This window comes from Myotis yumanensis, unplaced genomic scaffold, assembly GCF_028538775.1.
Source record: "Myotis yumanensis isolate MYYU_CA2020_CCGP unplaced genomic scaffold, mMyoYum1.0.hap1 SCAF_17, whole genome shotgun sequence".
Taxonomy (NCBI): domain Eukaryota; kingdom Metazoa; phylum Chordata; class Mammalia; order Chiroptera; family Vespertilionidae; genus Myotis; species Myotis yumanensis.
The window spans coordinates 40,358,924-40,383,620 of NW_027223768.1; the positions used below are offsets into that span (position 1 = coordinate 40,358,924).

At 55.0% G+C, this 24,697-nt stretch overlaps 1 protein-coding gene across 1 annotated transcript; it reads right to left on the reverse strand.

Moving 5' to 3' along the window:
* Window positions 1–1,089: 1,089 nt before the first annotated feature.
* Window positions 1,090–23,649, reverse strand: STYXL2 (serine/threonine/tyrosine interacting like 2). Its single transcript, XM_070396644.1, has 6 exons — window positions 23,551–23,649; window positions 22,826–22,953; window positions 12,910–13,004; window positions 9,442–9,673; window positions 6,781–6,998; window positions 1,090–4,383 (listed from the first exon to the last, which is right to left on the reverse strand). The coding sequence occupies exons 2-6, from the start codon at window positions 22,936–22,938 to the stop codon at window positions 1,694–1,696; spliced, it is 3,348 nt and encodes a 1,115-aa protein (XP_070252745.1). The 5' UTR covers window positions 22,939–22,953; window positions 23,551–23,649; the 3' UTR covers window positions 1,090–1,693.
* Between the last annotated feature and the right edge of the window lie 1,048 nt (window positions 23,650–24,697).

A 24,697-nucleotide genomic window follows, 5' to 3' on the forward strand; every position in this document is an offset into this window, starting at 1 on the left:
GGCTCCGGTGACTGAATGCGGGAGCGGGGCCTGCTCGGTGTGCATGCCTCTCGCAGACGCCCGGGGCCACCGGTGGCTGCCACAGGCTCAGAACCTACACAAACTGACGCTGCAATGACCTCCCCACCAAACGTGGGTTGAGGGAATTACACTGAATTTGGCAGGCATTTGGGGGGAGGGGGGTGGAGTGACTTAAAATTTAGGTGCTACATGAAATTCATGTGTGTGCGTGCATGTGCATGTGTGTATGTATGTGTGTGCATGTGTGTGTGTGTGAAGGGGTGGTTTCTGGTCTGCACACGGCAGACCTGCCGAGCAGCCAGAGCCGAGGGAAGACTGGCCTCGGAAAGCAGACTGTGCTTTGAATCGTGAGCCCGAGGCACAGCTCCCCGAAGTGCATGACCCCAAGCCCAGGTGCACATTTGTGTTCAGGATTCTGCTCACCAGAGAAACTTTGTGTAGAGGCTTGAAGGCAGGTGGTGGCGGCCTTCGTTACTTAATTGTCGTTGTTAATAATTCTCCCAAGCGCACACCAGGGATAAGAGTTTCAGGGGGTCCAAAGCCACCCATAGCCCCTCTTCCAGGAGGATTCCCACACCAGGAGTCTCCAGCACCCGCGTCACAGCGCTGTCACGGCGGCTCCCTGCGGGGCTGGGGGGAGGGGTGGCCCTTGCTGTGTCCGTGCGCCCTTGCAGAGCCTCTCCGCCAGGGGCCGCACCTCCTCTGCCCACGAGGCCCGCTGAGGGCACTGCAGCACCAGCCCCTTCCCTCTGGGTTGTCCCGAGGGAGGCAGAGGACGGAAGACTACACTAGAGAGACTGACCCCTCTGGGCTGCCTGTGGGCTCCCGGCAGGCTGGCTCCCAGGCCAGCGTCTCCGTTCCTGTGGGACGTGCCTGCCAGATGCTGCTGATCGCCTTGTTTCTTCTGAGCCTCAAGTTTAAATTTTCTCTCCAGGATCTCATCTCTGAGGCCACCCAAAAATGTTCTCTGTCGATGACTCTCTCTCTCTTCTCTCTTTCTCTCTCTCTCTCTCTCTCTCGCTCTCAATATATCCTTGGGTAACAATTAAAAAAATTTGCCCTAATGTTGAAAGCACTAAAAGTGACCAGAAGGAAGAAGAAATATTGGACAATAAACCAATTTAATGCAGATCCAGTGCCTTAAAAAGGAAGAGTCCGCACGCAGCATCACATGGGGAGGGTGCGTGTCACAGGGCAGATCCCTGTCTCCTTAGAAACCGCCGCCCGAAGCCGCCCGGCACTCTCAGCCTCCTGGGTGAGACCAGGAGTCTCCCACAAGCCCCGGTGACCCTGTGGGCTCCCCGCTTAGTCTGTGATAAACACCAGGAAACAGACGTGAAGCTCCAAGGCTTAGAGGACGTTGGGCAACAGGTGACAGTGTCGGCTGGTCCAGCGTAGGCCGGCCCATCGACGGCTCTCCTTCTCCTGTGTCATTCTGCCTGGCACCTCTTACTCCAGCTCTGCCCATTCAGCAAGCCTGTGCCCACCCTCATCCCGTGATGGGTGGAGGCGATGTGTGCCTGAGCCCTGGGCTAAGCCGCCTGGCCTCGTCCCAGGCCCACCTGCCCGCTAATCCTCCCTCCTCCTCTGCAGCTTGGTCCTGGTCTCCTCCTGCCGGCGCCTCCAGGCCGCGATGATGGCCTCATCGTCCGCTGTTTCCTCGTCCTCCCCGTCAGTGCTTCGTCGGTACCCGCGCCCGCTGCCCTGAAGCAAACCTCCCTTCCTCTCTGCTCTCCGTCCTCGCCTTCTCTCCCTCCTCTTCAGACCTCATGAAGCTCTGTGTGAATTTCCTCTTGGCGCCAAACTCAGAGAAGTCTGCCCTGCACGACTCTTCCACGTCCTCCCAGCCCCTGGGCCTGGCCCAGTCCGCACGCCGGGGCTCCGGGGACTCCTCCCCGGCCGAGGGCTCCGGGCTGGCCTCCCGGGAGCTCGAGGTCTCACTGAACAGGGCCCTGGAGAACTTGTGTGTCTCCCTGCCCTCCCTGGTGGAGGAGGACGAGAACCGGGAGGAGCTTCTCACCGAGCCGCCGTCGGCCGCGTGGTAGGAGGAGGTGTCCTGCTCCTTGGACTTGGAGAACTTGTAGCTGGAGGAGCTGCACCCCGTCTCCCGGAGCAGGGAGGACCTGGTGGACTTGCCCCTGGAGCTTCCAGACCAGCTGCTTTGGGGAGGAGATCTCTCCCCGGCCCCGAGGCCACTGAGCCACTTGTTGATGCTGCTGTCCACCTCGTGGCGGGCCCCGCGGCCACTGTCGTCGCGATCGGAGACATCCAGGGAGGAGCCGGCGTTGGTGTCCGTTTCAGGCTTCTGGGAGCCGCCTCGGGAAGAATACCAGAAGCTGCCGATGGCGCTGTCGGCGTCCTCTTCTCTCTCGCCCACGTCCCCGTCCTCATCTTCCCTGACCTTCTTCTTCTTGAAAAGGTTGCTGCGTTTGTGGTCGGAGGCCAGCTTCTCCATCTTGTACTCAGACATCTTCTCCCTCAGCTCCATCTGCATCTCCTTCTCCTTCTGGCCAAGCTCCTTCAGGTTGATGTGGTCGGCAAAGAGGCTGTAGACGGGCTTGCTGGTCCCCCTCCCGGTGCTCCCCGTGCCTTCGGCCCTGGAGCTCGGCGTGCTGTGGCAGGACGGCAGGGACTGCGTGTCGGAACCGCATCTTGCCTGCCCTCGAGGCGGAAGGCCCAGGGAGGAGGCGCTCTGTGCGCTGAGCATGGAGACCTGGTCATCCCCTGAGCCGCCGGCCGCCGGCGCCGCCTTGGCACTGGCCGCGGATGGGGAGCGCGACAGCAGCAGCATTTCATTTTGCTTCTGGGCGAGAGTCTCGCTGACGACGTTGGCGATCCAGTTCTGGATACTGGCGATGGAAACGGTGTCTCCAGGCCCCACGGGGAGGTTAGGCAGCGGCGTGGAGGGGGCGGAGGCCAAGCCTTCCCCTGTGTTGCTTACGGCCTGAGATGGGTGGGAGCTGAGGCTCAGGGTGCTGAGTACTGAGGCTGTGTCCCCATCAGTACTGACCGAGGGGGCTGCGGACCAGAAGGCAGACAGGGGGATGCTCCTGCTGGCTGCCGAGCCGTCGGCCTCCCAGCTGCCCATGGACTGGCTCTCCTCCAGCGTCTGCCTGCTTCTCTCCAGCAGCTCCAGCCTCCGCTGCCTCTTCTTGGCCGAGGCTGAGGCCTCGTCCTTGCTGAGCTCCACCACCTCCTCCTTGTTCTCACTGCCCACCTTCTTCTGGTGTTTCAGCTTCCAGGCCTGGTAGGCTGTCAGGTTGACGTCGGAGGCGCCTTTCTTCTCCCGCTCGGCCTCCTCTGCGCCTGGCTCGCTGCAGCTGTCTCCTGCCTCCGAGTCCCTCTTGTGAAACCCAAATTGGATTCTCTTGATCTTCCACCTTTCGAGGGCAGTGAGTTTGTCCTTGTTCCTGCTGCAGAAGTTATAGAAGGAGCTGGCCTCGGACAGCACACTCTCCTCGTCCTCCTCCCGGACCCTGCTCCCCGCCTCTGAGCTTGTGCCCACCTCCTCTCTCTCGCTCCTGGACTGGTACCTCCGGGAAGCTTCCTTCTCAATCTCCAGCAGCCTCTGGTTCCACACGTCCCAGGAGCTGTCCGTGGACACGGAGTCGGAGCGCTGCCTCCCTCGCCGGCTCTGGCTGCTCATCTCCAGTTGCTGCTTCAGGACCCGAATGTCATGGCTGCTCACGCTCTCCGAGGTGCTGGTCTCACTCCGGGTGCACCGGCGCCTTCTCCCCTTGAAGGAGCTGACATCACCCTCCTCCTCCACCTCCTCCTCCTGCCCCCACTTCTGGTGCCCTTCTGCCTGGTACCTCTCGTTACGGCGCTGCCACTCCCGGATGATCCCCTCCACATCCTCATCCTCAGGCTCGTCCCCACCCTGGGCAGAGGGCGCGGAGCACCTGCCATCGCCACCCTGCGGGGCCTTGTCAGTGGGGAGGCCCTGCTCCTTCTTCCACTGCTCGTAGAGCTTCTCCTCCTCCTCTTCGTCGATGAGGGTGAGGGGCTTGGAGGCCTGGCTGGCCGCCCCCAAGGAGGAGCCACTCAGGCGGCTGGTGGTGTCGTCCTGCTCCTCCACCGTGAGGTCCTGCACCCTGGCCCCGATGGTGCTCCCCGTGTCCTCACCCTCCTCGGCCCCATGTGCACCCCCCTCCCCGCTGTCGTCCTCGTCTCTCTCCTCCATCAGCTTCTCGTTGAGCTCCCGGAGCTGCCTGAGGAAGCCGTCGTTGGGGCAGATGGGCCGCTTCTTCCGCACGGTCATCAGGGCCTCCAGGACGGCCATGTGGTGGAAGATCATGAGGTAGGCCACCACCAGCACCGCCGACCGGCTGATGCCCATCTCGCTGCTGACCAGCACTTTCCCTGAGAAGAAAACACGGTCAGAGAGCTGTGGCCGCAGCACATCCTGGCTTGGCTTTAAGCCCTGTTCTGATGTGCTGGTGTCAGGTTTACCTGGCCTCTGGTCTCTGTCCATGCTCAAGTCCATCTGTCCCGTGTTACAGTGTCAGGCAGAGCAGTGGGGCTGCCCTGAGCCCAGGCACACACTTGGTGCGCTGTCTGAACCTGGGCAGGACAGAGCGGGGGAAAGGGACTAACCACTGTCCCCACAGTTCTCATTTCTCCCGCCAAACCGGGCATCAGAGGGGGGAGAAATAAAAGAAGGGGGGTCAGGGCAAGACCAGAGACACCTGAGGCCAAGATGAGGGCATCACAGAGACGTGGAGTCTTGACGTGGAAAGCGTCAGCAGTCACAGCCGGAACTTAAGAATTCCCTTCATAGCATTCTTGCTGCATCATTCCTCATCCAGGCTCTGCTCACACACACATCACACACACACCACACTCACACATCTCACACACACTTCTCACACACCACACATACCACACACACACCACACTCGCACATACCACACACACATACACAACACATTCACACATACACAACACACTCACACATACACAACACACACAACACACTCATACGTCACACACACATCTCACACACACACACACACAACTTCTCACACACCACACATACCACACATACATACACACACACATATACACACATACTCACAAACACATACATACACACTGATGGATGCTTCCTATGACAGGGAGCTCAGTTCCTCACACACCACACACATTCCACACACACTTACACTTACAAACCACACACACATACACACATTCACACACATACATATACCATGCACACATATACACCACACACACATGCCACACACATATACACATCACACACATACATACAACCACACACACACTGCACATGCATACCACACACACCACACTCACACATCACACACTCACATATACACACAACCACATATGCATACCACACACAGACATATACACACACTGCTGGATGCTTCCTGTGACAGGGAGCTTAGTACCTCCCACACCATCCACACACCACACACACTTACACTCACACACACCATACACATATACCACTCACACACACACACATACCACACACATACACACCACACACATATATACACCACTCTCATACACACAGCACACACACACCATACACACTCACACACCACACATATACACCACACACACTCACACACCACACACACCACACACTCTATAAACACACCACACACACCATATGCCACACACACACACACACATACACACTCACCTCGCTCCATACTTAGATCTAATTTGGGGGGCGTCCCTTCACGTGTTAGGGCAGAGCATCACGCTCTATAGCAGACACTCAGGGCTCCCCCTGGGATGATCTGGGGTCAATAATGAACACATTTGTATGAACCAGGCCTTTCAGACAAAATCTTTAAGAACATCACTATCACATTCTTTGCTAAACTTTATTTCTATTTTCCTGGCTATTCTGTGTCTTTTGGTCAGTATTCAAACATCTTTTCATCTTCTTTTATGTGTTTTTAACATTTTAATCCTCATAGCAATTTTAGGAGGACTCGAGCGCCTTATCTCTGGTCTCTAGATAGGGAAGCTGGAGTCCCTGGCCCAGGACCTGGCCCGCAGCGCCATGGAATGGAGAGGGCGCAGCGAGTCCGACTCCCCAGCTGGGGGCCCTGAGCTCTCCGCCCAGTGCCCACCCCGTGCCCACCTGCAGCTCCGCAGTCTCCCGTGGGCTCCTATCTGGGCCACAGCGCCATTCCCCTCCCACCCAGTGGGGTCTTCAAAGCAGAGGGGTGAGTGTGGTCAAGGTGCCTTCTCAGTCCTGCCTTGTCCTTGACCTTCCTGCAGGACGGGCCCCCGCACCCCCTCCTCCCCCGAGGGCTCCTCCACACCAGCCCATGACTCCTGGACAAGCCTATTCCCCTCGGGGCCTTTGCTCCAGCACTTTCCTCCACCAGGTAGCGCCTCTCAATGTTCCAATGGCTAATTCCTCCCCGTCACTCAGCTACGGGTGTCAGCCTCCCTCTCCAAGGCTGGCCTGTCGATCCAACACATCGTTTCAGGCCTCACACCCACCAGTGTCTCACATTCCTCTCTCTTTTCTGTTTCATTCCTGCCTTCACTGCATGGGGGGTGCAAAGGCCAGAGCTCTGGGCACGGCTTTCACCCCAGGGCACCTGTCAGCCCTCAGTCATGACTTACTGGACACGTGGTGGTCCTTCCCTTCCCCTCTTCTTATAATGACACAACCACCTCCGCAAGACACATAACCCCAGACACGGCAGATAACGGGAGGTCCATACGCCCCCGTCTTCTTCTCCCAGGCCAGGCAGACCCCCTCACCTCGATAGGTGAGCAGGGCCTCGTCCAGGAACTCGGCGGCCTTCCGGAAGTGCCGGGAGATGTCCACCTCGGGAAAGTCGTCCACCTCCACCCCCAGGTACTGGATGTCCAGGCCGGCGTAGAACTCGGGCCCCGTGTAGACGCCGGTGCCGTGGGCGGCGTTCAGGATGTGGGTAATCCCCAGCCTCTTCAGCCGGCCCTTGTTCACAGCCACACTCCTGAGGACGAAGAGGCGGGGACGGGTTTGTGCCAGAGTCGGAGCTGGACAGGAATGTCCCCACGGAGAGGGGAGTCCGCCGGCCGGGTCAGGAGGGCCAGTCGGCGAGTGCCTCCTCCTCGCTCCCCCACAGGTCGGGCTCACTGCGATACCAATACCGTTATAAAAAGGGGCAGGGACTCAGTCCCCTCGGAGGAGAGAAGATACGGGGGCTGGTAGGGGAGGGCAGGACAGAGAAGAGAACCAGCGGGGGCAGGGCGAGGGTGGGGAGGAAACCTTTGAATGGTCCAGAGAGCTCTAGTTTAAAATCTTGCCCATCTGGTGTGGCTCAGTGGTTGAGTGTCAGCCCATGAACCAGGAAGTCATGGCTCAATTCCCAGTCCGGGCACATGTCTGGGTTGCAGGCTCCATCCCCAGAAGGGAACATGCAAGAGGCAGCTGATCAATGATTCTATTCTCTCTCATTATTGATGTTTCTATATCCCTTTCATCCTCTCTCTGAAATCAATAAAATTATATATATATTTTAAAAATCAGGCATTAAGTCCTGGTTCATGTGCTCAGTGGTCAGAGTGTCAGCTTGTGCACCGAAGGGTCACAGGTTCAATTCCAGGTCAAGGGCACGTACCAGAGTTGCAGGTTCAACCCCTGACCCCAGTCAGGGCGTATGTGGGAGGCAACCAATCGATGTGTCTCTCTCACATTGGTGTTTCTCTCTCTCTCTGCTCCTCCCTACCTCCCTTCCACTCTCTCTAAAAATCAATGGAAAAAATACCCTAGGTGAGGATTAACAAAAACAGTAATAACTGAAATCCTAGGCCTTGGGAATAAACACTCACCAAGACACAGAAAAGGCAGACAAAATAACCATCACCTGAGTGTGCCGCACGCTGATCTGGAATGCTGTGTTTTCCAAAGTTCTTTCACGCACGTTATTTTGTCCTAATGATGCACTTCAGCGGTAGACAGAGAAACTACTTTTATTCCCATTTGAAGATTGTAAAAATGAACCGAGAGCTGTATGACTTCCCGAGACTGACTGAGAAAGAGACCGCGCAGGGCCCGGTGGCTTGCATGTCCAGCTCAGGGCTCTTGGCTGCGGTGGAGGGGTCTGAGGAGCCCCGAGGACAGGGCTGTCCAAGAAGGCACAGAGGCCTTCAACTGGGACCTCGGCAGACGCTCTGTGACCCTCCCTGGTGACCACGGTGGCGGAGCTTCTGGGTCCACAGAGCTTATTAGATATGGCTTCGGACTCGGTGCCCAGCGCTGGGAATCAGGTTCTGGGCACTGAGTCCAGGTGGGGAATAAGACCCACCATCCAAAGCTATTTTCTACTGTTCTCCTGGGGCCCCAGGTCCCCCTGTGCTTCTGGATAGAAGGTAACTACATTAGGAGAACATCTCAGTAAGTAGCCAACGGATTGGCCAGCCTTAGGGCCACAAACACCGTGGCTGCACGTAGACCCTGGCAAGACCCCGAGGGAATGGGACGTGAGTTGTTTTGAGGTTTGTTCTGGAAACCCCTGATACACTTTTTAAAAATAGCATTTCGCCGGGACCGGTTTGGCTCAGTGGATAGAGCGTCAGCCTGCGGACTGAGGGGTCCCGGGTTTGATTCCGGTAGGGGGCATGTGCCTGGGTTGCGGGCACGTCCCCAATGGGAGATGTGCGGGAGGCAGCTGATCGATGTTTCTCTCTCATCGATGTTTCTAACTCTCTATCTCTCTCCCTTCCTCTCTGTGAAAAATCAATAAAATATATTTTTAAAAAAATAGCATTTCTTTTTTGACTATAACAACCATAAATGTTTACTATAGGAAGTCTGTTCCATTCAAAAGACCCTAAAGAAGAAAATAAAAATCACCTGTAGAACTACCTCCTAGAGAAAAGTACTGGTAACACTTGAGCATGTTTGGCTCTAATTTGTTGTCTATGCAAAAGCTATACACATACATCTATATATTCTTCAGTTAGCATCACAGTATCTATACTATCACGGAACCTAATTATCTTACTACATTGTGAACATTTCTGTATGTTGGTAATACACGTAAAAATCACATCAATGGCTCCGACTGTCCCCTTCTATGGTTGTACAGACTTTGGGGGACAATGGTGAGGGGATTGTGCTGGCACTGCTCAGGCAGGCAGGGAGGCCCCGAGAAGGCACCTGGAGGGGCGAGGCGGTGACGAGAGCCCTGGCAGGGGACACAGGGTCATGGGGCCAGCATTTTGCCCTGCTGACCTATAGAGGTGAGGGGACCTCTGTGTGCAGACAGGTGGGCGGGGCCTGTCTCCAAGGCGGGAGCTGGTGGGTGGTCAGCAGCATCACGTTTCTGGATGGAGCTAGTGGGGCCTTAGGTGAAAGTTGGGAGCAGGCGTTTCATCTCTCTCAGGCACTACCCAGAGGGGAGGACAGGGCCTGTGCCCAGCAGTCAGACTCACTTCTCTGCTATGAAGACATTGGGCCAGACCTCATCCACCTCGTTCCAGGGGGCCTCCTGGCGGTCCTGGACCAAGGCCCGCTGCAGGTCCAGGACGCAGGGGGTGTTGTACAGGCTGGTGTCGTCCATCTTCTCCCGGACGCGGTGGTACAGGTCCTCCATCAGCAGCTGCTCGGCGGACTCCAGCATGCCCGGACACTCAGCCTCGGCCCTGATGCCCCGTGGCCCGAGTTCTAGGGAGACAGGCAGCGTTCTCATCAGAGCTGGGGCACCACAGCTCCCTGCTCCTGGGGAATGCCCACTCCTGGCCAGTTTGCTGCCAGGCCTCTGGGCATGGGCTGAAACGCCTGCAGCATCTGCGGGGAAGGACTTACGGGGGCCCAGGGGCCCTGCATTGGCCTAGACACTGTGGCCAGGACCAGGGCCAGGGCCAGGGCCGTGCAGGGAATGGGACACCAGCTTCCCTTACTCCCCCCTCGTTTCCCGAAAGCTGCTGACACCTTAGTCTGAGGTCCTTAGTGCCTGGTATACATCCGGTGCATACTTACACCCTCCAGTGCGCCGTACAAAGCAGAAGCCCTGGCTAATGAATACCTGCATGTGCATGTATCTGCATTTCACGTGCAAACCCGGGGCCGGTTTGACTCCTCTGCACATGCGATGCAGACACCCTGGGAAAGCAACACCTTCTGCGGTGGGTTTTGCTCCATCACATTTAGTGGGCGTGTCTATGCCGGGTGTTGTCTGCTTCCCGCCCTGGAGCGGAAGCGCCTGTCTCCCAGCCCCCAGCTCTCCACAGGCGGCGGGTTGGCCAGGGCTCTGATGCCAGTCAAGGCAGCACCCAGGCCTTTCTGGCCAGAGAGGCTCAGATTCCAAATAAAATCAAGTCCTATTCACCTCCATCTCTAGTGAACCTTGGTCTCCTCCTCCTAATCCATTTGCTCACAATTTATCAAATCGAGGGCAGGCAGGTACTTCCTTTAGTGAGAAGGTAACAGTAGACCTAGCTGGTTTGGCTCAGTGGATAGAGCTTCGGCCTTCAGACTGAAGGGTCCCGGGTTCGATTCCTATCAAGGGCACATGCCCAGGTTGCAGGCTCGATCCCCAGTAGGGGGCATGCAGGAGGCAGCTGATCAATGATTCTCTCTCATCATTGATGTTTCTACTTCTCTCTCTCTCTCTCTTCCTCTCTGAAATAAATAAATTAAAAAATAAAGAAGGTAACAGGAGAGAGGAGAGCAGGTGTACCACCACCACACCCCTCCCCCCACACACTCCCACCCCCCGCCAACCACTTAGCAGCCAAAACACTGAATCGAGAGAGGAGGGAGGAGTTAAGTAGGAAAGGGTGTTCTCTGTGTTGGCCATGACCTGCCTGCACCACCTCGCTCCTGCTCCGAGTGAAAAGGCACGGCCCCACTGGCCAGTAGACCTGGCCCAGCCCCGCGGAGGGAGCAGGCGTCTGTGAGCCCTCCTGCTGGGCGCTGCGAGTCTGCCCGCCACCAAGATGCTGTCAGTCCGCCACCAAGATGCTGTCAGTCTGCCACCAAGATGCTGTCCATCCTGCAGGCTGCGGGCAGAGCCCTATTCTCCCGAGGAGGACCCGTCCCCCAAAGCCCCTCTCTTCCCTCCTCTCCTCTAAACCATCCGAGCAGCCCACATCCCTGCAGCAGGTCTCAGCTCTAAACAGTCTCTCATCTCCAATGCAAGGCAGAAAGACACTGTGGCCCTGGGCTCTGTGCTGTTGAAAAGTAGATGACGTGTCCCCCAGCTCTCCGGGAGTCTCACCGAGCACAGGCGAAAGCCCCTCTCCTCCCCTCCCCTGCTGAGAGATCCCTCCTTTACCCTTTTTATTTAAAAACAGAACTCCCAGCACCTCATTAAAATACATGCATTGACTTCCTCTTCCATTTTCTCATCACTTCCCTTCCCTGGCCTCAGGCCCACCCCCAGCGGTTCCCAGCCCCTCCCCATGCCCCCTCCTCCCGTGCATGGCTACTGCGTGAGGTTTCTTCACGAGAAAGCGAAGCCCATGCCTCTCCTCGCTCTGTCCAACGCTGGCTTCCATGAAAACAGAGGCTCTTCAGAGTCAGTGTCACCCCTGACCTCATGAGCAGGGCCATCTTTAGACTGTCCCTGGACACGCTTTCCTTTTTCTGGACTTTTCTTACCCCCTGGCCACTTTTCAGCCTCTAAGACCAATGGAGCTCAGGCCCATGCGCCAGGGAAAGGAGAGCCGCTGAGGTTCCGCAGGAAGCCGGGCGTGGCTCCGCTCAGGCCCCACTCTCCCTGCGGAGTGTCCCCAGCGTCCTATCGACCCGCAAGTGACGCTCCAAGAGGCACCGTGGTTTTCTCTCAACTCTGAGCGCGGGATTTCCACTTCACAGGACCAGAGCCTGGAGAGCGGGCCAGGGAGTGGAGCCAGAAGAGATGCAGGTGGGAGGCCGGGCATTCCCAGCCGCACAAGAGCGAAAGGGAGCTTCCTGAGCCAGCATGGTGCTGGGCGCCGTCGAGAGGAACCCAGAGCGGGTGAGGACACCTGGTCTGGTTGAGCGGGTCCCAGAGGCCCAGGCAGGTTGCTCTAAGCCAACAGGAGAACAGTGGAGCGTTCAGGAGACTGGGCCTCCCAGGGGGCCCGGGTAGCAAGCAACAGCAGATAGAATTTCTGGTTCCTCCTGAAGATACAGGAGTCCCAGATGTCCCTGTGGATCCTGGGGGGACCCCACGGGCCAGGGGACTGAGGGAGCCCCGGGGTTCCACGTACAGGAGCAACGTGTGTGGGTCTCATGACGAAAGGCCTGGGATGGGGTCTTGGCCCCCAGCGGTGGATCCCAACTGAAGCCAAAGCCACCGAAGTGGGAGAGACCCTCAGGCCAAAGTGAGGAGAAAGAGGAGGAAAGAAATTGTGGAAGATTATTTTCCCAAAACTGATGGGAGGAAGGTGAACCCATCCAATCAGGGTGAGTGAGATACAATATGTTTCCTGCTCCTGGATTGACTGTGTAAATGGTAACGCCTCTCCCTACCCATCCTACCTCCTCCCCAGACATATATCTCAGCCCCAGTGGCCATGCAGGCCTCCCTAGACAGTCCTCCAGGGCACCCTGCATGCTCCGGCCACTTCCTGGCTCTCAGTCTGTGTCTCCTACACAAGCCCCCCAAGACCCTGAGGCAGCTGAAAACCTGAATGGGGCATAAGGGCAGGTGGGGCCGCCTCCTGTGCCACCAGAGCACTGTTCACACGACACGACACGACACGGGCGATTCCGGCCTCTGTCCTGAAGAGGCGAGGAGGAGGAGGAGGAGGAGGAGGAGGAGGAGGAGGAGGAGGAGGGCGGCTGCTTTGGATCTGCTCCTCGTCTGCAATGGGAAGCGCCTGAGAAGCACACTGACACCTCCCGGGCCCCGTCCCAGCGTCTCCGGTGACCCGAGGACTCTCCCAGCTCCCACCGGCCTCTGACGGCCTTACCTTCCCTGATGATGCGCTTGGCAGCCACGGCTGAGGAGAGGTGAATGGGCTCCATGAAAATACTCTCCGTCTCCGCCTCCGAGACCATGGAGTACCTGGGGGAAGAGGGAGATGGTGCTGAATGGAGGCTCCTTCCACAGGAGAAACCCGGGTTTGAGCCACAAGTGGGCAGCGATGGGAGATGAAGGGGTGCCTCCTGTTCGGGACCTGAGGATGCGGAGCGTGGGTGCCGTGGCTCCGCTCGGCGTCCTCTGCTCTCGGACCAGGGAGGCGCCAGGCGTGCTGATGCTTAGCGACATGGCCGGCCGGGCTGTGGCTGGGGGAGCCCACCTGACTTTCTCTATTGTTCCCACCCTTGGGTGTCCTGCTGCTCCTGGTTTCCTTGTCCCCCGTCCTCTGTTGTCAATACAGAGGACATGCCTAACCGTGCCTCTGCCAGGCCTGCTGGACTGGGCATGGTAGGTGCCACCATTCCCTCCCTCTGGTACCTTATCCCTGCGTGGGAGGGAGTGAGCTGATGGGCTGGGGATGGAGGCTGGCACATGTGGGCGGGGCGGGGGGGGGGTGTCAGGAAGACGTGCTCCCACGCCCAGACCTCATTCTGACACAAGAACTCAAGGGTTAGCCTGAGCCCAGGAATGTAATAAAGCAACCGAGGTCAATGTCAAGGCCGTTAGGACCACCCTCTAGTGGCGGATCCTCCTCCCGTGGGATCCCCCTTTCCCAGTGTTGGGTGAGCTTTGGGTCTCTTTCTGCCTAGTCTTTCCTAGGTCTAGAGAGGTTAAAAAAAAACCCTCACAAAGATGTAGGAGGGTTTAACAGACACCATTTCTTTTTCTATCACAAAACTTCCCCCATTCTGCCCCTGCATAACCCACCCTCCCTGCTCCTCGATCTGTGTCCTGTCCCGATACTGGGACCTTCTCCAGAATGCTCTGTAAAGGAATCATATATAACTGGGGTCTCCTGGAGCTGACTTATTTCACTTCGCAAAGTACACCTAAGAGTCATCCATTCTACTGCTTGAATCAATAACTTGTTTCTTTTTATTGCCTAATAATATTCCGTTACTTAGGCACCGCAGGCTACGCGGCCTTGAGTCGAGGCTGAGCACCCAGGGGAGAAAGGACACCCTGCCTCTGGTTGGCTGGTCTCTGGGTTCTGATCTTCCCTAACCTGCCGGGCACTCTCTACTCTACAAGCCCTCGGCAGCTGCTACCACCCACCCGCTGCTACAGGACAATCGGTGAGCCAGTCCAGGCGGAGGGCTCCTTCACCGAATTACCCGGAACCAGAACCTCTGCCCCTTGTCCTTTTGCTTTTAAAAGTCTAACGTGGATGTGTTTCCTGATCTCTGTAATTGACCTATTTTTGTTTATAGGAACTGGTAAGATCTTATTTTAGTCCTCAGTGTTTAGAGATTCCCCCATGATGCTCCTGGGTCTGTGTTGAGAATGGGCACCGTTTTTTGAGTGCCTTCTATGAATTTAATTCTGACAAAACTCCCGCAAACTAGGTCTTTCTATTCCTGCTTTAAGATGAGAAAACTGTAGCTCAGAGGGGTTACCAAAATTACTCGAGGCAGTGAGTGGCAGGGCTGGGCTGCAAACGCCGGGAGCCTCGCTCTAAATCCCATCTCCTCTCCACCACAACACGCCGCCACTTAGACTGGAAGCGGGAGGCAGCTGGTCGAAGCGACCCCCGCTGGATCCCCAGGCCCAACAGACCTTGACACAGGAAAGCACCTGGAAAATCCATGTTGGAATCGTGGCTGGGCGGAAGGATGGATGGATTGGGTTGAACTGAGCTGAGTCCAGGCGAACTGACAGAGCTGATATGAGCTGCTAGGACAAGGTTATTTGGCTTGAGTTGGTGGATCAGCAGAGTAATTATCTCGTTGTTGACACCCGAATGAAGTGTGCCCAGGGCCAGCCAGGCTATGAAGAAAGCAGTGTCTTTGCCGGAAGACAGCAGTAGCCTGGGACTCTACCCAAGACCAGCTAGACCTGCCTGTGCCGCACAGGGGAGAGCAGGACGTGGCGCCACCAGGGCAGTTCCTGAAGGATTCCCGGCCTCGCTCCTCCCAGGACCTGGGCTCCAGCTGCACATCCTCACCGAGTTCCTTCTGCCCAGGGACTTCGCTGAAGCCCATCTCTGCTGCCTGGGTGCTCCGTCCTCCCCTCTTCACCATCTTTCATCTTAGGTCGGCCATCGCTTCCTTCGAAAAGTCTTCCCTGGCCTCCGCCTCACGCTGCCCCATGCATCAGGTGCACTTTGACATTTACCCGCGAAATCATCAGGTAAGTGCCCACCTCCTATACCAGACCACACCCTCTAGGAGGCACCACCGTGGCTGGGTGGTTTTTTGTTGTTTTGTTTTGTTTTCTTAATCCTCACCGGAGGATATTTTTTCCATTGATTTTTAGAGAGATTGGAAGGGACAGGGAGAGACAAAGAGAGAAACATTGATGTGAGAGAGACACACGGACTGGCTGTCTCCTGCGTGCTCCCTGACAGGGGCCAGGGGTTGAGCCTGCAACCGAGGTATGTACCCTTGACTGGAATGGAACCCTCAGTCTGCCGACACACTAACCACTGAGCCAAACCGGCTAGCGCACAGCTGGGTGTTTTGATGATGGTTGGGTTCCCAGCACCCACACAGTATCTTGCACAGAGTAAAAGCTTAATAGTTATTTTCTGATCCTCTGACTGAATTTGTCCTCAATAGCATCAAATTTACAGGGATAGGGCAGTTGCAACATTAGGACAAGTATTGCCCAGGTGTTGGCCACTGGCTCATCATTTCACTGGGCTGCTAGGAGCAATCCAGGGCCCTGGCTCCGTCTGTCCATGCTCACTCTGCCCTCCTGAGGCCAAAATGTGCATGCGCTGGGAGGCCTGTCGGCAATTAGCAGGTTTTTCTTATGGTGGATTACAGAGGGCCCCAGCCCTGGGACCCTCCTCATGTAGAGAGATGAGTCCATTTCCCTTGAATCTGGGTAGTCTTTAACTGCTTTCACCCATAGAACATTCTGGAGGCGACACTGGGCCCGTGTCTCCTCTTGGCTCGCTCCTCTCTCTGGAAGCCTGGAGCTGCCCTATAGGAGGTCTGACTACCCACGACCACCTCGCTGGGAAGGCTCTTGGTCAGCAGTCCCTGCCGGGCTCCCAGCCGACAGCGGCCATGTGGACTAGCCTCTTAGAGGTGCAACCTGCACCCATTGCCCCTCCTCCCCAAGCTGACACAGACAAGCTGCCCAGCGGAGTCCTGCCCAAATTTCTGACTCTCAGAAAAGGGAGCACAATCATGGCCTTAAGTCATTATGTTTTGGGGTAACTTGTTAAGCGGCAATAAATAGTGGGAACCGGCGATTCTAAGACTAAGCAGTGAAATTTGAGTGAACACCAGGCACTCTTCTCCTCATTGCGATACGGAACCTCGTAAATGCCAGCGGCCACCTGTCTCTGCAGCTACGGAGAAAAACAAGTGTCCCCACTCTGGGGACAGTCTGGTCCCACTGTGCACATGGCTCAGGGCACTCTGGTTCTCAAGTACCAACATCTCATAGAACTACAGCCAGAGCCTCAAATTTTATATAAATGCGAGTCCCATCTCCATTTCAGCAATATGTATTAATAATAAATATAATATTATTAAATAATATTATTTATAATAACTAATATTGTTTATACTACTGTTAATAAAATAACTGGTTTGTTTATTAAGGGTCAGTATTATGTAAAATGAGGTTTGTGGGGAAAGGGCAAGACCGAACCCTGCAGGTAATGAGCTGTGAATTCTTGTTCCTGTGGGATGACAAGGCACTTCCTCCAGGCAGCCCCCCTTGCTCCCACCAGATGCTATTTTTTCCTCTGCCGGCCGCCAGGGCTCAGCATTCTGAGGAGGCTTTCTAGCGTCTGTGATCAGTCCTCCAGGCTAGGGCAGAGAGCGAAAGAGACAGGAAGAGCCCGCACCCGTTAGGTGTGCAGAGGCCATGGGAGGACTCAGCAGGCGGCGTCAGTGGGATCCCAGCCTGGGACTGTCCACCTGTGAGCCCTCGACCGGGCCATTTTCCCTTAACAGTGTTGACTTCCGACGGTGTGGACTGGGTTTAAGTGCCAAACACAGGGAACTGAGCGTCGCTCCTACACCTGCCTAAACTCGGAGGCTGCGGGCTGATGAGGAGCATTTGAAACCAGAAATGATGAAGTGCCCCGCCTTGTGCAGCGAATTCCTCAGCAAATCTGGGGAATGGCCGTGAAGACAGGACCCAGGACACCAGAGAAGATCCCCTCCCGCCCCACAGGTGTGTCCAGGCTGCTGCGGTCAGGAGCGCGTCCGTGCGGGGCTGGGTCACAGGCTCTATGAAGCGACTGCCGGGAGAGGAGGACACGCAACCTGGTGGCCACCAACGCGGTTTACGAGTCTGTAAGGAAGGTGTGGGGGGAGGACCCGAAAGCCCCGGCAGGGGGGGGTGGGCGCCGGGGAGCAGACAGAAGTGCCCAGAAAGGAGGAGGGAGGGGAGACCTGAGCACACCCTGTGCCTATTCCAAGGTCAGGGAGACGGCGGCCCTGGAGGTTTTGATTTATGACCACATCTGGGCGGCCACCCGCATCGCCCGCATCCCTGAGATGAAATGAGACGGCACTCACACCGGGACCAGAAGCGGCACGGGTTGGCTGTTCACAAGATAAGCAGGGGGCGCGGATCTAGGATCCATAGCCGCCTCTTCGTAGGCTGGGGAAGAAGCAGCTAGAAAGCCTTGAGGGCGAATGGGAAAAGCAACCATAAGGTGAGCAGTTTGACGGACGTCCTAACCAAGAGCCAAAGACGGTGCCGCTTTCTTCAAAGCGTGCTTTTCACAGTTGCAGGCTGGGGCTCAATCATGTAACCTCAAATCAATTCATTGGCTCATGCCCAGCATCTGGGAAAAACAAAGAGAGAAAAACAGGACCGCACCAGCCACGGCGAGGACCAGCACAAGGCGGTGAAAGCTTTTTGTAAGCGTGCGCACACCTGTACACACGCCCTGAGCTGAGACGCCAATGATATGGCCACTGCGGCTTATAATTGGCCAAGTTTGAAAGCTGCAGCTATAAGCCAATCGACAGGCTGTCAGGACACAGAATCAAGTGGAATTGGGGTCCTTTAACCCAGACCCCGACAGCTGGTCACTTCCTGTTAAGGAGCCCCTGGGAATGAAACGGAGGCAGAGGCCCAGGAGGGCTGTCTTTCTGATTTGGCTTTTGCAGAAAAGGAACAGGTTTCTGAGCTGCCTCTGAATGTCCATCGCCTCAGGGAGAGTGAGCCTGCAGGCCCAGAGGAAGGAGCGGAGGCATAAACGAAAGCAAATCGATGCTTCGCCGGCTGCGTCCAGGAGGCCCGGAGAAAGAGTGAGGCGGAGAGGTCCTCACGGGGAAAGGAAGGTAAAGGAGAAAGCGTAGCCAGGAAGAGCCATTTCCCGAGGCCGCTCAGACCCGACGCCCACGGCCAGCCGCCCGCCCGCCACTCCCGCACGCGGACCTCAGCGTGGGAACAGCCGCAGAGCCCAGCTATAAGCGTCACTGACGTGGATGGAAATGCCACCACGGGAGACGGCCTGACGACCAGCAAGGAATTCCAAAAAGCTGCAAAGCTTGAAAGCTCAGACCCAGAAAACCAAAGCAAGAAATGTACTTCAACTCGGCAAGAAACAACAGGAAACAGAGCCCTCGCCGGTTTGCTCAGTGGATAGAGCGTCAGCCCAAGGACTGAAGGGTCCCGGGTTTGATTCCGGTAAAGGAAACAGAAAAAGGAGACCGACCCTCCTCCTCTACTCCAGGTCTCACTGGTTTCCTTCCCCAGCCAGTGATCTGAGATGCTCACCACACCCAGGGGATAGGCACTTCATACAGTGCCCGCCCCCCGGGGCAACACAATGTACGTACAGACGTTACTTAGCTGGCTACTCTTCACTAGACAGTTCGCCATGTTGTTCACATTCTATATCCTCAGTCACTACAGCTGCTAAAACATTCTTCTGGGCACAGAGGGACTTATTTCTGTGAAGTACGGACCAGTAGTGAGCCTGCTGGGTCATAGGACAGGCGTAGGCTTGGTCTTAGTAGATACTAAGAAATCGTTTTCCAAATCATTGTACTAATTTACACGCTCACCAGCGATTTCACATCCTCATTAATATTTGCTATCGCTGGGCTTTAATTTTAGATGGTCTGGTGAGTATGTAATAGTATTGAGTTGTAGTTTTCCTTTGAATTTCTATTATATATTTTTGTTTTTATTGATTTCTAGCTTAAGTCTCAACTGTTCAGAAAACATGTTTTGTATAATTAAAGATGTGTCGATAAATGAAGTAGTGCCCAGTATGCAATTTGTTTCGGTAAACGTGCCATGTGTGCGTGATAAGAATGTGTATTCTGTGATTGTTGGATACATGGTGTATAAATGCCAATTAGATTAATTATGTTTACTGTTTTGCTCACACTTCTTATAGATATATTTTTTAATTTATTTAAATTACAGTTGACATACACTATTATGTTAATTTCAGGTGTACAGCATAGAGATTAGGCATTTATATACCTTATAAAGTGGCTCCAGACATAGTTACCACAATATTGACTATGCTCCCTACACTGTGCCATACATCCTGTGGCTGTTAATTGCCAGTTATAAAACTTCCCATATTCTTAATGTGGTTTTTTTTGTCTCATTCTATCGGTTGCTGAGATAGTTTTGTAAAAAATATACATTTGACTAAGATTGTGGATTTTAATTTTGTATTCAGTTCTGTCCATTTTTTTGCTTTCTATATTCTGAGGCTATGTTATTAGCTCATAGAAATATTAAATAATTATATCTCCCGGTGAACCGGACCTTGGATCATCGCAAAACTTCCCTCTCTGTCTCCAGCACCTGTCCCCTCGGTCTGATGCCAATAAACAGCGCCCCTGACCTGCTCTCGGTCCTGTCGGTGGCCTTTTCCAGAGATGGCCCCGCGTGTCCCACCCTGGTGCTCCCCCTGCAGCGGAACCTGGACACTCCTCCAGTGCAGGGCTGGAGTCCATGGCCCTCCTTTCGAACCTGTGGTCCTCTATGTGACTTCGGAGCCTGCATCTTTTTAAAAAGTGTATCTTTATTGTTGAAAGTATTGCAGACGTCCCCCCTTTTTCTCTCATTGACCTCTGCTAGCCCACACCTGCCCCCAACCCCAGGCCTTCACCACACTATTGTCTGAGTCTATGGGTTGTGCGTACGTGCATATAAGTTCTTTGGTTAATCTCTTCCCCACCACACACGCCCCCCCCTCCCTTCCCTCTGAGATTCCACAGTCTGCTCCATGCTTCTATGTCTCTGAATCTATTTTGTTCAGCAGTGTATTTTGTTCTTTAGATTCTACATCTGAGTGAGATCACGTGATACTTGTCTTCCTCCAGGTCCTTCCATGCTGTTTCAAAGGGCAAGAGATCCTTCTTTTTAACAGCTGCATAGTATTCCCTGGTGTAAATGTACCACAGCTTTTTATCCACTCGTCTGCTGATGGGCACTTGGGCTGATTCCAGATCTTAGCTATTGTAAATAGCGCTGCTATGAACAGAGGGGGCCATACATTCTTTCTAATTGGAGTTTCAAGCGTCTTAGAAGTGGGATCACTGAGTCAATTGTCCCTAAATAGGCACTTCTCCAAATTGGACATACAAATGGTCAAGAGACATATGAAAACATGCTCAGAGTCCCTATCATCAGAGAGATGCTAATTAAAATGACAATAAGGTAGCACCTCACACCTGTCAGAATGGCCCCCATCAAGAAATCCACAAACGACAAGTATCCCAAGGATGCGAAGACAAGGGAGCCCTCGTGCACTGCTGGGGGGCATGCAGACTGGTGCAGCCACTGTGAAAACAGTACGGAGTTTCCTCAGAAAATTACCTATGGAACTGCCATTTGGCCCAGTGAGGCTACATTTAAAAACTGATGCACTCTTGTCCTGTTCTCTGGGATGCTAACTCTTGGAATTGAGCGACTGGGCTATGAGAAAGCCCAGACTGGCCCCCACGGAGCCATCAGATGAAAAGACCACGTTAGGTGTTTGACCGACAGGAAGCGCCAGACCTGTGACGATGCCTCTACGATCCCAGGCCCAGCTGTGGAGTCACCCCCAGCCTGCAGCTCACCCCAATCTTCACATCTTTCCAGCTGAGGCCCCGGACATCCTGTGGCAAAGGCCAGCCACACGCTGTCCCTTGTCCAGGTTCCTGGGGTGAAGGAAATAAGATGTCTGCTTCACGTCACTGGCCTTGGAGTCCTGAGCAGTCGTAGCTGGGACAGCGTGCTGCAGACTTTCTCCCCCTTGTCAACCTTTGTGTAGCTTTACTTCTAAGGCGTGTCTCTTGTAAGCAGTATATAGGCTTTTCAAACATCGAGTCTGACAGTTTTTGTCTTTGAATTGTAGTATTTAGTTTATTTGTGTTTAATGTAATTACTTACATATTTGGGTTTAAGTCTACCATTTTCTTATTTCTTATGTTTTTTCTTATTATTTATTATGTTTTTCTTATTGTTTTCTTATTATTTTTGTTATTTTCAATATTTTTTCCTCTTCTTTCTTGCCTCATTTTGCATTGGTTACATTTTATCACTGTAGCTTCCCCTCACTAGATTGTTAGTTATACATTCTGTTGTGAAACTTTCAACAATTACACTAGAGATTATAACATACATCCTGGACTTTCCACTCAGGCTCAGGGTTTCAGAAAACCTCTCCGGCGAGCGTCGCACAGCTGAGAGATGAGCCCCCAGAGGGCAAAGCAGAAAATCGGGATGGAAACTCCTATGTGAGGAAGAACCTGGTGTGGTCCTGACTCAGGGAGGTGTCTGGTCTATGCAGATCAGACACCTATGAAGGGGTCATATTTTCAAAAAACGACGAGCCTTAAAAAGCCTTTGGGTGTTATAAGCCTGAGAAAAGCCCATGGGCCCCAAAGTCCATAAGCAGGACACAGTCTGCTAAAGCCCCTGAGTGACGAGCGCCCACCTATGTCCCCCCCCTCCCGTGGGGAAGCCTTGGGCCCTGAGAAGCAGGAGCCCGCAAGACCCCAGAGGACTGAGGGAAGTGAAGCGGATTCGTGGGTACTTCAAGGTCAGCTGACCTTGAGATATAAAGTCGGGGCTCTGCTTCCTGTTTCAGATAAGAAGACAGGCTCAAGAATCAGAGTGACTCCGCACATAGATGTGGTGGCGGAGCTAAAATGAGGCGTCAGGCCCCTACTGTGACCTGTGGCAGAAGACGCAGGTGGGCACACACACTATCGCTACAGCGGGCACCGCAGCATTTCTTTGCTGTCTCATGGTTTTCCTTAAAACGTCATGAAAATCTTTCACTAACATCATAATGTATCCTCAGCGATTTCATGTAAGAGAAGGTGTTAAATTGTCATAAAATAAAGGGGACTCTCCAGGAAGCGCATCGTGGGACGTGCGCTGGGCACACGCCCTTGCCCCTGGGCACGCACATGTTCCCGGGAGAGACACAGATCAGTTACCGTAGTGCTGGGCTGGCCACGGGCCTCTCGGCTCCTGCAGCGTCTCAGTCTCTGGTCGTCCCAGAGATTCAGGCACCACCCTCAGCTACACCGTCAGATCCTGCGCACCCGTCAAGGTCGGGACCAGCATCCCTCCTCCAGGAACCCTCTACCCTCTTCCAAGTGCAGTGGTTCCTGCCCGCAGCCCAGGGCACACTGGGCCCCAGGCAGGATCCTAACATGCACTGGGAACCCTGCCACGCGTTCGCCGGGTGTCCGCGCCTCCAGAAGGGACAGCACATAGAGAGAACTCCGCGACATTGTTGATGAGTGGCCTTAGGGGTGGCTGTCCTGGGGGCATGCTCCCTCACCCACCCCAGCGGCACTTACTGGCTGGGCGAGGGGCTCCGCAGGAGGTACTGGGCCTGCACGGCCCTCACGTCCGCTTCGTCCTCTTCACTTGGGACCACTTGCTCCTCCTCGGGGTCCCCACGGGTCGCCATGGCACCTGTCACCTTCTGCATATTCGGTGTGAAAAAGGCAGTTGAGGAATCTGGTTTTGGGGGATTTGTGTGGGGAGGGGTGTGTTGGCAATGTCACCTCAATGGACCTAGGAATGGGGTTGGGGAGTCACCGTGTGCTAGTCCCCTCCTGGTGAGAAGACGCACGGGGGAAACCAAGCCACACTGGGCCCAGCCACTGTCACCAGGACACCGAGACTCACTCCCTGGCCGAGGAGGAGCCAGTCTCGGAGTCACAAGACTTAAGTGGCAACTTGGCTGTGTCCACAGATTCCAGCAAGGAAGCGGGGGGCGGGGTGGGGGACCGGAAACTGAAGACAGTGAATTCCCCAGACCAGAAAGGTCTTTCTGTTGAAACATGGACACCCACCTGCTCTCTCTCTCTCTCTCTCTCTCTCACACACACACACACACACTTTCTGCCTCTGCTGGGGGAGGGGCAGCTGGCCCTCCAGGGTCTCTGGCCCAGGCACCAACCCCCAGCCCGTTCAGGAAGGAGAACTCCCTGGAGCTGGTCCCACACCCAGACCATGCGGCTCCCTGGGCAGGGCGCCCTGGGCCCACGAGACAGAGAGGAGAAGGTAGCGCACTCACCGCGGATCTGTGGTCTCCACACCAAGGACGGTCTCCCAGGACTGGGGGACCCAGAGGCAACCCCACAAGCCTGACCAGTGAGAGGCCCCACTCGGTCTCCTCAGGCCTCTCCTCTGAGGGGCAGGACAGCTGTCGGCAGGAAACCTGAGCTACCTTCTAAATTTAGCCTCTGGCCCCACAGCAGGCATATCTCTGGGAGAAGGAATGCAGGCTCAGACCCCAGAAAGCAGGCCCCACTTAACCCTTTCCCTCTGGGCCCATTCCCAGCCCACCAGCAGCCAAGGTGGGGGGACGTTCACGCTTTGTAGTGGAGAACGGGAAGAAAAGCTTTTGGGGGCTCTCTCTCCATACCTTCCCACCTGGGCTCCACTATATATACCCTCCCACCTGGGGCTGCCTGTGCCAAGTCTTCCAGAAGACAGTCTGAAGCAAGGATCTTGCAGAATGAGACAAACTGCACCTCAGCCCCATGTCAGCTGAGAGGGGCCACGGAAACGACCCCTGTGTAGGGTGGGGTGGGACCGCTCCTAGGTGTTTGGAGAGCAGCATGGTGTGACCAAAGGGAAGTCTGTGCTTCTGAGCCAGGTCAAATTCCTTACAACACAGGTGGCTTCGGATAGCAATCTGGGCATTTGTGCTCCCTTCCAAAATCCCTCCTCCACACTCACCCCTCGGTGGTGGTTAGCTGGCAACCTGGGTGACAGAAAAATTCCATGAGCTTCATAAACTTCAAATAAGCCCATGAAGCCAGCCTGCATCACAACACCACCCCCACCATCACTATGATCAAAGCAGAGCCCAATAACCCAATAATTCACCTCCTGATCCCACATATTCCATGACTGCCAATCCACCCATCCATCCACCCATTCACCTATCCATCCATCCAACCACCCACCCATATGCCCATCCACCCATCCACCCATCCACCCATCCACCCATTCACCTATCCATCCATCTACCCACCCACTCATATGCCCATCCACTCACCCACCCATCCACCCATTCACCCAACCACCCACCCACCCATATGCCCATCCACTCACCCATCCATCCACCCATCCACCCACCCATACATGTATCCATCCACTCACCTACCCATCCATTCACCCATTCACCCATCCACCCACCCATATGCCCATCCACC

What these genes read in the sequence shown, in the direction of transcription:
- STYXL2 (XM_070396644.1), bottom strand. Translation starts at nt 22,938, where the DNA reads ATGGCGACCCGTGGGGACCCCGAGGAGGAGCAAGTGGTCCCAAGTGAA. An exon ending in CAAGCGCATCATCAGGGAAG is followed by an intron (nt 9,674 to 12,909) that starts GTAAGGCCGTCA and finishes CTGTCTCCCTAG; the next exon opens with AACTCGGGCCACGGGGCATC. An exon ending in AATGTCTTCATAGCAGAGAA is followed by an intron (nt 6,999 to 9,441) that starts GTGAGTCTGACT and finishes CTTCGTCCTCAG; the next exon opens with GAGTGTGGCTGTGAACAAGG.